The 14,780-nt window shown below is 37.3% G+C and overlaps 1 protein-coding gene across 1 annotated transcript; it reads left to right on the forward strand.

The window, feature by feature from the left end:
• The first annotated feature begins 12,267 nt into the window (after window positions 1-12,267).
• LOC118663067 (olfactory receptor 51B6) lies at window positions 12,268-13,206 on the forward strand. Its single transcript, XM_036322395.1, has one exon. The coding sequence runs from the start codon at window positions 12,268-12,270 to the stop codon at window positions 13,204-13,206; it is 939 nt and encodes a 312-aa protein (XP_036178288.1).
• Window positions 13,207-14,780: the final 1,574 nt, after the last annotated feature.

The following is a 14,780-nucleotide window of genomic DNA, read 5'->3' on the forward strand; positions in this document are numbered from 1 at the left end:
CCCAGAGTAATTGGAATTTAGATGGTCATAGACACTTGAGCTGAAATAAATGATTAGGTTAGACAAGGATAGCACTCATAATAGTTTCTCCTTCAATTTGAAAAAAAATATCTTTTTTCTATAGAGCTTCTTTCTCTTCCCCCATTATTTTTCTGTGGTCCACTACAGTATATCTCCAGAACCTGATTTCTTCCTTTATAATTCTCCATTTGTATTTAAGCAAACACTGTCCTGATGTCCTTCCTTTTATATCCAGCCATAGCTTTCTGAACCTGTCATATCCAATATTAAATGAGATCTCTGTTGCTACTAACAGAAAGTTGTCTGTTAGTAGAGGAAAGAATTTAAGAAGTTTTAACATCTCTTTTGCCACTGGGTTATGAATTTCTTTCATATAGAAACCACATTTTATTTGCCTTGCTCAATGCCTAGCAAAGTATCTAACATATGATACTATATATACACATACTACATATACATATCTATTATGCATATATACATGTGCATATATACCTAGATAAACACATGCAGACACACACACACACACATATGTGTATATATAAGTACACATATATACATTACTTTACCCAATATTTTTTGAGCACCCACTGTGTAGGCATGACATTTTAAGCAGTGGAATTAAATTATAAGACAAAGTTTCTGATTTTGTCAAGCATAAATTAAATTAGAAAATAAATTTTAAAAATTTAGATAAATATAAGTGCGATTAAAAAATAGCACTATTTAATGGAGATTGATTGGGGTGGTATTGCATACGCTTAGTATAATAATTTGGATGATCTGGGACTGCATCTCTGAGGATTTCACTTTTGACTTGAAACCTGAATAACAAAGAAGGGCTGGCCATATGAAGACCTAGAGAAGAGCATTTCATTGAGGGGGGGAAATTAGCATGTTTGGAGCTGATGAGCAGACTGTAGAAGGGCAATAGGTAATGTCAGAGAACCTGGCAGTACTCTCATAGGCCTAATAGATAACACCAGGAACTTTGTTTTTACTATAAATGTGATGAGAAGATATTAAAAAGTTTAAAATCACAATGGAGGAGAGAATGATGACATTCCGATTTGCATTTTTAAGTTGTCACTTGGACTGCTCTGTAAAGAGTAGATAATTAAACAAGATAAAAGCAAGGGAAGTAGTTGGAAAGTTATTGCAATACTTCACCTGAGGAATGCTCCTGATTTGACTAGGAGAGAAACAGTGGAGATGAAGACAATGTAAACAGAAAATAATGCATTTGTGGTAGTTCCAAGGCTTGCTGATACATTGGAAGTAGGAATGAGAGAATTACTAAATGAGATTGAGTCTAGATTTCTGGTTTGAGCAAATTAGAGAATGGTTAAGTCGTTTACTCAATAGGGGAAGTCTGAGAGAAATATATTTACTTGGGAGAAAATTGTCATCAGTCAATACTGCTGAATTAGAACAAATGCATGTCCTATTTTTTTTTTTTTTTGGTCACATAACAGAAGAGTCTCCTAAGCTGTCCCCCCACCCCCACAAATTAAAGACTTTCAAATATTCAAATATAATTTTTGAAGTTATCTGTACCTGTAGAGATGGGATCCAGCTGCAAGTTTTCAACAGTGCTGAGGTGCCAGACATCTGTGCATGGGGCAATGATTCAGCACTTTTAGCCTGACCCTAAGGGATAAAAAAATTGACAGAATCACTTCTAATTTTTCATATTCTCTTCCTAGGAGTGAGAGACATAAACCAAAGTTTAGTGCTTATTGAAAATATGAATGAAGTTTGTTCTTTAGTCACTAGATGCAAAGATAATCCCAGATAGCTGCTCCTCTTCCTACGTTCATCAAATACTACTTCACTCTCCTTACTTCTCTGACCTGTCAGCAATGATCTTTAATCTAAACTCTTACTGCGATTTTGTGAACATTTTTCTCTAGTGAAAGAATATGTAGCACAAGCAGTAAATTACTGCAGAAAAAGCTACCCAAAGTGGAAGGGACCAATTCCATTTTGCCAATAACCTTCAACTCAGTTTTCTCTTTACTATTCCCAAGAATTCCATGCAAATTTACCTGTCTTTCATGCTCTGGGAAATTCACATGTCTTCAACTAGCAGCTTCTCTTGGTTTTTAAGAAGAACCTTTACAGAGGAGAAAATAAGCTGAGAAAATACCATAAGAAAAGAAAGAGGTTTTTGTGAATATATAGTTGAATATGTAAAAATTCAAGTAACTTTCTAACATTTACTGTTATAACCTCTCCCTGCCTCATTTAAATTTTTTATAGAATAGGAGCTGCCTCTGTACTTATCCTCTAAAAAGCATAGGAGGCATCTGGAAGGACCAACCATATTCATACCACAAGGCATGGAAGATCTTCTGTATTCAAGCCCAAATCTCTTCCCAAGTGTTCCCAACTTCAGACTGAGATCTGTTCACTCATTGAGAGCTATAAACTATAGAGATCCTTCCCTTTTTCTTCTCCTATCTTCTCTCTCTAGACAGTTTGTATAAAAGTCTCCTAATCATACTTTCTGTATTTCTGGATGTTTTCTCATACTGACATGCAGCAGAGCTTGGTTTTTAGGCATGAGGAGCAAAGATCTTGGCTCTGAAAAATCAGATCATATGGCTTTTTCTCAAAGTCAGTGAGGTTATTAAATGAAGAAAGCCAATTGAAGTCTTGAGTATTTTCTCCATCTGAAGCCCTCCTGTGAAGAAAATGGAACACTAAATTAATCTTCCCCAAGGTATTAAAGCATCTTCTCCAAGTAAGGTATGGAGCTAATAGAGCCTCAGATGGCAGCTTTGTGTGTGAGGACTCAGAGCTCTTGTCTTTATGGCCCCAAGAGACCCTGGTGAACCTATGGGAGGCCATTTATTCTCCACATTTCCTTCAAAGGTCAATTATTTCCAGTTGCTCTCATGAGGATATTTAAACATCTTTTTGTAAGAAGTCATTTGAATTCTATTTTCTCCCAGGCTTATCTCAAAGTTAGTTGATGAGTGGGAAGTGAAATGACCTAGAGTCAATATAGTAAATGCATGTCCTCCTCCCCAAGTACTATATACGAACCCACCATCTGCAGCCCACACTATTTCTTTTTGAGTTCCTCTTGCCAGGATTTTTCTTGTTTTTCTAGAAGTGCAATCAACATACTGATAGCACAGTGCTTGAGGTAATCACACCACATCTCTTTAGTGCCAGGCATGATAGCATCTATAGTTTTCCCTCCACCCCTGATAGGAACTACACTGCCTATGACTGGTTTTAGGTGACTGAGGAGAGGTTTCAATATTCTGGCCATTTCAATCTCAACATGGAGTAAGACTTTTGAGTATACTTTCTGCAGAGCTCTGGTAACTTAGATGAGGCTTTGTCAGCCTGTATCTCAGTCTGATTTCTTCCTCCGCCAAATTATGCTTTCTTCTTTTTTTTTCAAAGGTTTTAACCTCAAATAAAAACCTTTCACCCTAAATTCGGTCTCAGCACCTGATTCTGGAGAACCAGCCTATGACAAGAGCATAGTCATTAGGTAGCTTGAAAGCATATATAAAAGCTTAAATTGCCTTGCTTGTCATTCCACTGGTGATATTATGACTGTTTCTGATAACAAGATGATGTTGGAACTATATGAAAGGGTGCAAGAGGGTGCCTCTGACCATGGTTATAATCTCCAGGGTCCTTACTCGATCAGAATATAATGTAGGCTAATCAAAGACACAAAGTTAATCTGGACACAAAAATGATTCTTGATATCAACATCATACCATGGACAAAATTAAATTTGTGGTAGAGTTATTAAAAGCATAAAGCTATTGTAATATAACACAGGGATTTTTATTCATTGTTTTTATATTTAATATCTCTTAAATATTTTACAAAAACCAAAACCATAAATAAGTTTGCATTAAACATAACTTATTGCCATGAAAAAATAATTAAGAAAATAAGGAAGACAACTATAGAGTAATAAAGATATTTTTCTTATATATATCTGACCCAAGACTCATATAAATAACTTATAAATAATATCTAAAAATCAATAAGAAAATATCAGACAGCCTACTTTTTTAATGGGCAAAAGACAAGAAAAGGTTCTTCCAGAGAAGAGGTAAGTAACTAAATCTTATATAATAAAAGGCTAATATGCAAATCGACTGCAAGGCAGAATGACCAGTCACTATCAGACTTAAGCCAGCAGTTGGATATCCCCTGAGGGGTCCCGGACTGTGAGAGGCTACAGACTGGGCTGAGGGATTCCCCCTCCCAAGTGCATGAATGTCTTGCACCAGCCCTCTAGTAAATATATAAAAATATATACAACAACATTATTACTCATAAGGGAAATGCAATTCAAAATGACAAGATCCTACTACATACTCAGCTTTTTTTAAAAAAAGCTGCAAATACCTAGTGTTGTCAAGGATGTGAACCAATTGAGCTTTATGAATTACTAGAGGCCCGGTGCACGAATTTGTGCACTGGTGGGGTCCCTTGGCCTGGCTGGCAGAGATTGGGCCAAAACCAGCTCTCTGACATCCCCCAAGGGATCCTGGATTGTGAGAGGGAACAGGCCAGGCCAAGTGACCCCACCAATGCATGGTCAGGGCCAAGGAGGGACTGTGGGAAGGTTCCAGTGCGTGTCCGTCCTTTCTCACCCCGTCCCAATTGGCCGGAACCCAGCAGCAAGCTAACCTACCAGTTGGAGCGTCTGCTCCCTGGTGGTCAGTGCATGTCATAGCAACTGGTCAAAAGATCGAACAAATGGTTGGACACTTAGCATATTAAGCTTTTATTATATAGGATTATTAAAGTATAAAATTGTGTAATCACTTTAGAAAATATTTGTCAGTATCTACTATAAATAAATATGTACCTATCCAAGGAATTATATTCCTATGCTTAGGCCCAACAGAAATTCATAATTACATACACAAAACAAACAGTAAAATAAATATGTACCTTAATGATGAGCAGCACTTTTGCAATAGTTGCAACTATTACTATCAAGAATCAAAAAAATAAATATAGGGTATACTTATACAATGGGATACTGTACAGAAATGAAAATGAACAAACTACTGCTACATGCAAACACATGGATATTTCTCACAAACTTAATGATGAATATTGATGCCAGACAAAAAAGAACACATAAAGTATGATTCTACTTTATAAAGGTTACAACTATGTAAAACCCATCTTGGAGGTGGACTGGATAGGGCCACAAAGGGGATTTTGCTGAGCTGATAAAATTCTATTTCTTGTTTATAGTGGTTGGTACAATAGAGAACTTATTTTTGCAACAAATTCATTGAGCTAAACCTTTATAATTCGTTCACATGTCCTTATGTAAATTTATAAATTTTTTACTAAAGAAATGCTCACTTGTAGCCATTTCTGATTGTCAGTTCAGGTTTACTTAAATACATTTTCTGAATCTTGTTTTCATCCTCATTTTGTCAATAATTAATTAATTTAATTAAATTTAATTTAATTCATAGTTAGGTTGAATCTCATCATTTCCTTCATGAATAAAGAAATATATCTGAGTGTTTATCTGTTATTCTCTATACATATTTCTATGACTAATATCTAATGTAGTAGACTTTTAAAAAATTTTTGCTAAGTAGAATGGTGCTCATGAGTTTGTGACTTTAATACAACAATGAAAATTTCTCTCCATCAATCAGAGACATATCATTAAATTGCCTGTGAAATCATCTACCTCCAGTAGTAGAAATTAGAGACCCTTACATTGATTCTATAGTTTAATCATTTAGATATCTACGTGCCATAAAATTGTAAAAAATGGAGTCTATTTCTCAAATAGTTGAATGTTGAATAGGGAAAGACACTCCAAAATACAAAATACAAATACAAATCATTAAAAAAAGTGTCATTCATATGCCAAAGCAATTTCTTCACTGATACAGCTCCTAGGGCACTTGAAACTAAAGAGAAAATGAACAAATGGGACTACATCAAAATAAAAAGCTTCTGCACAGCAAAAGAAACCATCAACAAAACAACGAGAAAACCCACTGTGTGGGAAAACATATTTGCCAATGTCATATCTGATAAGGGCCTAATCTCCAAAATTTATAGGGAACTCATACAACTTAACAAAAGGAAGATAAACAATCCAATCAACAATTGGGCAAAGGACCTAAATAGACACCTTTCAAAAGAGGACATTCAGAAAGCCAAGAGACATATGAAAACATGCTCAAAGTCACTAATCATCTGAGAGATGCAAATCAAAACAACAATGAGGTACCATCTCACACCTGTCAGAATGGCTATCATCAACAAATCAACAAACGACGAGTGCTGGAGAGGATGTGGAGAAAAAGGAACACTTGTGCACTGATGGTGGGAATGCAGACTGGTGCAGCCACTATGGAAGACAGTATGGAGTTTCCTCAAAAAACTGAAAATGGAACTCCCATTTGACCCTGTGATCCCACTTCTAGGAATATATCCCAAGAAACCAGAAACACCAATCGGAAAGGATATATGCACCCCTATGTTCATAGCAGCACAATTCACCATAGCTAAGATCTGGAAACAGCCTAAGTGCCCATAAGCAGATGAATGGATTAGAAAACTGTGGTACATCTACACGATGGAATACTATGCTGCTGTAAAAAGGAAGGAACTCTTACCATTTGCAACGGCATGGATGGAACTGGAGAGCATTATGCTAAGTGAAATAAGCCAGTCAATGAAGGAAAAATACCACATGATCTCACTCATTCATGGATAATAGAGACCATTATAAACTTTTGAACAATAATAGATACAGAGGCAGAGCTGCCTCAAACAGATTGTCAAACTGCAGCGGGAAGGCCGGGGAGGGTTGGGGGGCAGGAGGTAGGGGGGTAAGAGATCAACCAAAGGACTTGTATGCATGCATATAAGCATAACCAATGGACATAAGACACTGGGGGATAGGGGTGGCTAGGGGACTGTCTAGGGCCGGGGGGGGGGGGGCGGGGGGGAAATGGACACATATGTAATACCCTTTGTATTACTTTAAACAATAAAAAAAAATTGCAAAAAAAAGTGTCATTGATTGTAACAGAATAATAGCTAACGTTAACTAACTGCCTATTACATGCCACCAAGGAGGGAGAAAAACCTCCATCTTGTTCTGTCTTTTTAGGAAATAGAGGATGTAGAGAGACAAATCAGGGGAAATCAGCCACTGGAAAGGTATTCTCTCTTTTTCATGAAGCAAGGCTCTCAGCTCCAGTGGCTGCAGCCAGAAATCAAAACTATGGGGGAAAAAAGTGGATGGGAAGAAATTTTTTAATCCCCACCAGAGGATATGTTTTTATTGATTTGTTTAGAGAGAGAGGAAGAGAGAGAAAGAAAAACAACAACAACATCAACATGAGAGAGAACATCCACCAATTATTTCCTGTATGGACCACAACATGGGATCGAACCCACAACCTAGGTATGTTCCCTAAACACTTTTGGTGTACTGGGATGATGCTCCAACCAGCTGAGCCACCTAGCCAAGGTAGAGGAATTCTTTTACTTCACCAAAACGAATGCCTTGCTCTACATTTCCTTCCATATACTGATGGATATAATTTATCACTCTCTTAATAATAGGGCTTAAGGAAAAGCTGGGACACAGATGGAGACCTTGGGGACTGCTGTTCAAAGCCCCAGATCTCCAAAGCTAAAGCTGTAAATAAGAATGAAAAAGATTGCAAGGCAGGAGGCATCAAGGGAGGGAGGACAGAGGGAGGGGCAATGAGTGGCCTAAATTAGGAATGGACCCTGGAGAGGTGATCCTAAAATAAATGTTCCTACCAGCCAGAAATTTGTGCAGGTTATGAAAAAGATGGCGTTATGTCTAGATCCTTGATAAGGCTAAGGAGTCCAGACTCAAGATGATGGAACTGAAGAAGGAAGAGAACCAAAATTCAGGTCAGTGGGGGTATCTAATGAATCTTCTCTCTCAGGTCTCACTGAAGGCACCAGGATAGAGAGGGCAAGTTAGGGAACTGGCTTCTCAACAAAAGAAAAACGATAGTATTATCTGTCAAGAGCATGTGCAGAAAAGGCACAGGTCCTTAAGATTCTCCAGCACCTCTAAAATTGGTTGTATTTAAAGATTACATATTAAGATGTAGAAAATAAGGTCACAGATAAATTCTGGAACCTTGGAGCAAAGAAGAATTGTGGGAGTAAACCAGATGATGGGTATAGACTCAGTGATAAAATATGTTTCTACTTCTTGTTCTCTTTGTGTCCAAACTTTCCACCTCTCTGGCCTCCTTCTAACCTTGTGATTTTCTGTGACTTCCCCTAGAAGTCCAGATGAGCACTAAGGATAGAGTCTGTTCTAAAACTATAAGAAGAGGCAGCTCTGTAATCATCAGACGTTCAGACAGTTTCTGGAGAGAAGTCACTATCTGACCATCATCCAAGATAATAAGTCAAGTCAAAATTAACCTTGGATGGAGCCTGGGCTGCATGGCCTTTAGATCAGGAATGGAGATTTGCATAGCTGTGCATCTTTACCACTTGGAAAAACACACAGAACACAATGGGCATTCAATAATACTCCCTGGAACTGCTCAAAATCAGGCCCTTAAGAGGCTCAAGAATCAATTTGTTTGTGTAGGTGAAACAACCATTCAGTGGCTAAAAATGAACACAAATATTGAGCTAGGCACTGTGTGAAGAGTTAAATATTGAGAATGAAGCCATGGAAAGCCCTGCAGATAGAATAAACACCAGAATGGATTATAAATGTGAACTATACAAAAAAGAATGATAGGGATAAAAGTTAGGAGATACAACAAAGGAATAGACCAGGGATAGAAGAAGCAAGTATTTGAGATAGGAAAAGAAGTGTCAGAAAAAGTGAAGGAAAGAGCCCAAGGGGAAGGGGAGGGAACATGTGAAAGGAAAGTCTAAGCAGCTGTGTCTGCATGGACCCACAGTTTATGTTTGAGAGTTTGATTAGCTTCTCATCAATGAAAAACCAAGTCCACCCTAAGAAAGAGACTGGGAATGATGAATGGCTTCAGGGGAAAAGAAAAGCCTAGGATTTTTAACCACTCCAAAACTCACAAATAACCTCATGTACCACAAAGACAATTCCCAGTAAATCAAATACAAATGTTCAGTTTTACATTAAGTCTAATGCTCGTATTGATTTTTCACATGTGATTTTATTATGTGTGAGTAGTTTCCTTTATTTTTATTTTGATGAGTGTTTTTATTATGAAAGGCTTTGAATTTTGTCAGAGCTCTTTCTGCATCCATTGAGATGATCATGTGGCTATTTTTCAATTCATTTTGTTGAGGTGGTGTATTATGTTGATCAGTTTTGCATTGATGTTGATAAAGGATGTTAGTCTATAGTTTTCTTTATTTTTTATTTAAAATTTTTATTAAAGTATGATTGGAATACAATATTATATTAATTTCAAGAGTAAAACAAAGTGGTTTGACATTTATATACCTTATGATATTATCACCTTTATAATCTAGTTAACCATCAGAGGTGTAAACTCCCAGTTATAAAATACTTAATGGGAAGACTGATAGCTTTTCTAGTGTAATAACTGATCTCTCTATTGAACAACAGCTGAATATAATTGGTGAGATTTATAAAGTCTAGCAAGTCTTTAAAAAAAGGAACACGTGCAAAAGACAAGAGCAATGGTAGGAAAACTCTGTTAACTCATAAAGAATTGAGGCAGTTTATGCATGTCTTACCAAGCTGCTAATCTAGCAACTTCTAAAAGTTATATGTAAAATAAATAACAGCATGTAAGCTAGATTAATTTTTTAATAATAAATATCAAGAATGCTAAGATATTCTATTATTGTAACATAACAATGATGATTAAATCACTTTTATCTTTTAAAAAAAGTTGTTTTTCAATATGGAAACAGAAAAGAGAAAAATCAAGTTTGGTTGTCCTTCTTAACACTACAAAGATTTCACCCATTCCTGAGGTTTCTCTAAGCCACAGTGCATAAAAAGGACTCTGTCATTTGGTTAATGTATCTAAGACCCTGGATGAGTAAGTAGTATGATTCTATGGAATGGAGGAAATAGGCTATTGTAACATTTCTACGAAGATAATGAGCCACAGGTAATGTTCTAGTGTCCTGACATATAATGGAACTGAACAATCATTTGTTTCTCACATTTGCTTTTTTAAAAAATATATATTTTTATTGATTTCAGAGAGGAAAGAAGAGGGAGAGATAGAAATGATGAGAGAATCACTGATTGGCTGCCTCCTGCATGCCCCACACTGGGGATTGAGCCTGCAAATGGACATGTGCCCTGAACAAGAACTGAACCTCAACCTCCTGGGTCATAGGCTGAGGCTCAACCACTAGCCATTTGCTTTTTAGTTCTATCTGTCTCACTGGTGTCCCCCACTCCTGCTTCTTTAATCCTGAATAAGCTGAGTATTTTCTTAGCCTTTTACTTTCAGGAGGACTCAGTTATTCCTCCCCTTTTTACCCCTCTTAACAGAGAGCGGTTTTCCCCTCAATCTGCTCCCGGCCCAGTGCTCCATTCTTGATGACATCAGTAGCTACCATCAGAAGTTCCTACACTCACCATTCTCCTTCTCCCATTTCCATTTCTGCTCAAACATATCATCTTTTGTCCAGTGTTCAGATGGTTTCTAGTTTAATACTTTTATTTACAGTCAAATCTAGCCTCCTCAAAACTCCATTATCTAATATCTGTTCCCCAGGCTTCTCAATAAATTTGACACATCTCAGGATCAATGACTAATCCTGCTACATACCCACTAGATAGGGAGTGTGGAGGCTCTTCTAAGTAATAACAACCAAATTTCAAAAGTGAAAAATAGCTTTCTTCCCAAAGCACTTCCCCATTTGCAATTCTATTCCATCCTTATACCCTGGGTCAAGAGCATGACTGGGCAAAAATTGCTAGTATCATTTCAAGATAATGAAACCAAAGCTTAAGTTTGAGTGACTTTCTCAATATCATTATTGTTACACGGTAGCAGAACTAGAACTTCAGCCAGAGTATTCTGAAGTAAAAGCCCGTTAATCTTGCAGACATTTTTCCATGGACAGAAAGGGGTTCGGGAGTCATGCATTCAATGTACACCAAGATGTTTCTTTTCAGTCCATACTAACCATAATAGAAGGTGGCTCCGTTTTTCTACAGCTGATGCCAGAGGCACCAATTCATGTTCTTTTTACTCTCAGAGATTGGCTGTCTGCCCCAGAGGATACCTTAAAATTTGAATGTCACAGAGCCTTCTCACTTTTGTTAAATCTCACCATACTCCATAATTTAAAAAAAAAAAACACATTTCCCTCAAACCTGCTTAAATAACGAATTTCTATCTTAGTATCTGCAAATAGGTGACATGCCATGAGTAATTTGCCTTGTACTGTTAATAAATAGTGCTCTCAAATGTTTATCATAAAATCCACCTTGTATTGCTTACTTTTGTATCTATGTTACAGAATTTTGAATTCTTTGAAACACAGTACAATAACAACTGAAGTATTTTGCTGCTAGGCAACATGGATTTTGAGGTCTATGTATTTTGAAAATACACACATATAATTAAATTGTATCATTTCTACTGTCTCCCGAAGTCTCTAGAACTTCATCAACTGAATTTTGCCCCCAGATATATTTAGCCTTAGCCATTCCCTCAAAACAACGAGTCTATTTCATTTACTTGCTTATTTATTGTTTATTAGTTTTGCCCTAGGATGTATGTACTTGCGCTTTCAACACTTCTCAGGACCAACTTTCTACTGATCTTTTAGGTTTCATCCATTCTGGAAAACCTTCATATCCTCCCTGATACCACCAGTCAAGATGCGGGGCACCATAAAAAACACCCTGTAAGTTGCAACATGATTATGGCACTCTTCAAATATAGTGATTTCTTCTTTCATTTTGTCTTTATCTTCTAGGTTATGTAATTTGTAAAGATATCAACCAGGTCTGTTTTGCATACATTGCCATATCCTTGGCATATTGTTCAATAACCTTACATATAAGCAATCCTCAATAATTTGTAGAATTGTTTTTTATACATTCTATTTTCCAATGCCTAAAAACCCCTAGGGGATGACTAAATTGTCTTCCTTGCTATCCCTGGAAGTCAAGACTAATAAATATGTTATAAACAGGTAGCACATTCAAGGGGCAAACTTCTAAAGAACTGGAGCTTCTATTGCATTATCTAAAGGACTTATTTTCGTCTTTCAAGGCCTGCAATGTGGCTCAATACCACTACTTCCTCATTTCTGCTTACTGGCTTCCCAGGCATGGAGAAGGCACATCACTGGATCTCCATCCCATTATTGGCGGTTTACATCTCCATACTTCTTGGTAATGGCACCCTTCTCTTTCTCATCAGGGATGATCATAACCTTCATGAGCCCATGTACTATTTCTTAGCTATGCTGGCAGCTACAGACCTCGGAGTGACATTGACCACAATGCCCACAGTTCTGGGAGTCCTGTGGTTGAATCACAGAAAGATTGGCCATGGGGCCTGCTTCTCTCAGGCCTACCTTATCCATACACTTTCTATTGTGGAGTCTGGTGTTTTGCTTGCCATGGCCTATGACCGTTTCATTGCCATCCGCAACCCCTTGAGATATACTTCCATCCTTACAAACACTAGAGTAATGAAGATTGGGGTGGGGGTATTAACAAGGGCCAGTCTGTCAATTATGCCAATAATTATTCGCCTTCACTGGTTTCCCTATTGTCGATCCCATGTACTCTCCCATGCTTTCTGTTTACACCAAGATGTCATCAAGTTAGCCTGTGCTGACATCACCTTCAATCGTCTCTATCCAGTCGTGGTTGTATTTGCAATGGTCTTGTTGGACTTTTTCATTATCTCTTTTTCTTACATTTTTATCCTCAAGACTGTCACGGGCATTGCTTCTGGAGAAGAAAGGGCCAAGGCCCTCAACACATGTGTCTCCCACATCTGCTGTATCCTGGTCTTCTATGTCACTGTAGTTGGTCTAACATTTATCCACAGGTTTGGAAAACATGCTCCTCATGTGGTCCACATCACAATGAGCTACATTTACTTTCTTTTCCCCCCTTTTATGAACCCTGTCATCTATAGCATTAAGACTAAGCAGATCCAGAGGGGAATAATTCGCTTATTCTCTCTGCCTCACACGAGAGCATAACTTTAACTCATCGTTCTGCTTACATAGAAACATAGAAAAGCTAACAGCTTGTTCGTAGGAGCAATTAGGGAAAGGCATGTCAATGGAAACCAACCTCTGCTATTTAGAACGTAATCTTGCCCTGCCTATTTATTGCTGAGTTGTATACAATATAACATATGTACCGTGCTAAGCATATATGTCAAGTTCCCAACTAATTTACTGTTTTCCCAGGTAACTCACCCTGTTTGGTGAGCCTATGTTTGGATCTATGGTGCCCATCACCAGCATGTGAGTCAAATTCCATTGTTATCCCATATGTCCTTCATGTATTGGCTCTGATATACCTAGTAATTACATTCTTCACCTCAAATATTCATCTGGTTTTTTCACTTGCATAGAGCTGGTTGCTATCTACAGAAATGCACTAAGTAAAGCCATGAGCCTTACCTTGTCCTCAATTTAATATGCCAACTCTAGGGCAAGTATATCCAAGTCTATTGAGTTAATTTTTTGCTGAACACTTTTAAATATTATTTGTGTTAATAATATGTGTAAATAATATAACAGAGATATAACTATATAAAAATAAAAAGAGATGTGTTCTGGCTGGTATAGCTCACTTTGTTGAGCATTTCCCCATGCACTGAGAGTTCACTGGTTCAATTCCAGGTCAGGGCACATGCTTGATCCCCAGTAGGGGTTGTGCTGCAGGCAGCTGATCAATGTTTCTCTCTCTCATCGGTGCTTCTCTTTTTCTCTCCCTCTCCCTTCCTCTCTCTAAAATTAATTTAAAAATCATATATTGATTTTTTTAAGTTATAATTTCTAATTTAGATGGCCATTGTCTTGATGAGTCAGTCCCAGATACTGAGAACAAATATATGTATTTTCAGATAGTAAAGTGGCATGAAAGTCCAGTTTGGAAACATGTCATAGGTAAAGCTAAATGAGTGTTTCTAAAATGTGCAAAATATCAGAGATGAGAATGATTTGGTCATATTTGTGAGTGGGGAGAAATGGAGAGGATGGAGTCAGTGCTTGTGACTAGAAGAAACAAATGATCTTTTCTGGCTCCAAATATCTATTAAGGTTGATTTTGTTTACAGTCTATTCAGGGTTGGAGGGGTTTGCAATTCTACGGCCCACTGAAGAGCCAGTGCCCATGAGTCAAGTGACAGGTTTTAAAGTGAATCAAAGAGATATTCTTATAAAGATAAGATAGAGTATAAAATGTTAGGATTATACAAGGGACCATGAGTGACTAGTAACTTCCCTTCATATAGTAGACCTTGTCTCTGGGACCTGTCAACAGGCATTGAAAGTGATCTCTGACTCCTATATCTACTCTTAGTCACAGAAAAGTGAAAAATTTCCAGAAAGGTGAGATTTATGAGTAACATGAGAAAACAAACATGAAACTAGATCTTTAGAGAAGCTTCCAGCCTGGTAAATGATTTCATCAGATCGGTTGAAGGAACTGTTTGTTTATATATTAATTTATTTGTTTTTACTCAACTTGGCTTTGTATCTGTTTGTAATTATGTGTGAAATTTGTGTTTCTCCTTTTGTAGCTTCTAGACTGTGTGCTCCAG

The sequence above is a fragment of the Myotis myotis genome, unplaced genomic scaffold, assembly GCF_014108235.1.
Source record: "Myotis myotis isolate mMyoMyo1 unplaced genomic scaffold, mMyoMyo1.p scaffold_m19_p_10, whole genome shotgun sequence".
In the NCBI taxonomy this organism is placed as follows: Eukaryota; Metazoa; Chordata; class Mammalia; order Chiroptera; family Vespertilionidae; genus Myotis; species Myotis myotis.

Bases quoted from the DNA above. Each gene is read 5' to 3' on its own strand.
- LOC118663067 (XM_036322395.1), top strand. From the start codon at position 12,268: ATGTGGCTCAATACCACTACTTCCTCATTTCTGCTTACTGGCTTCCCA.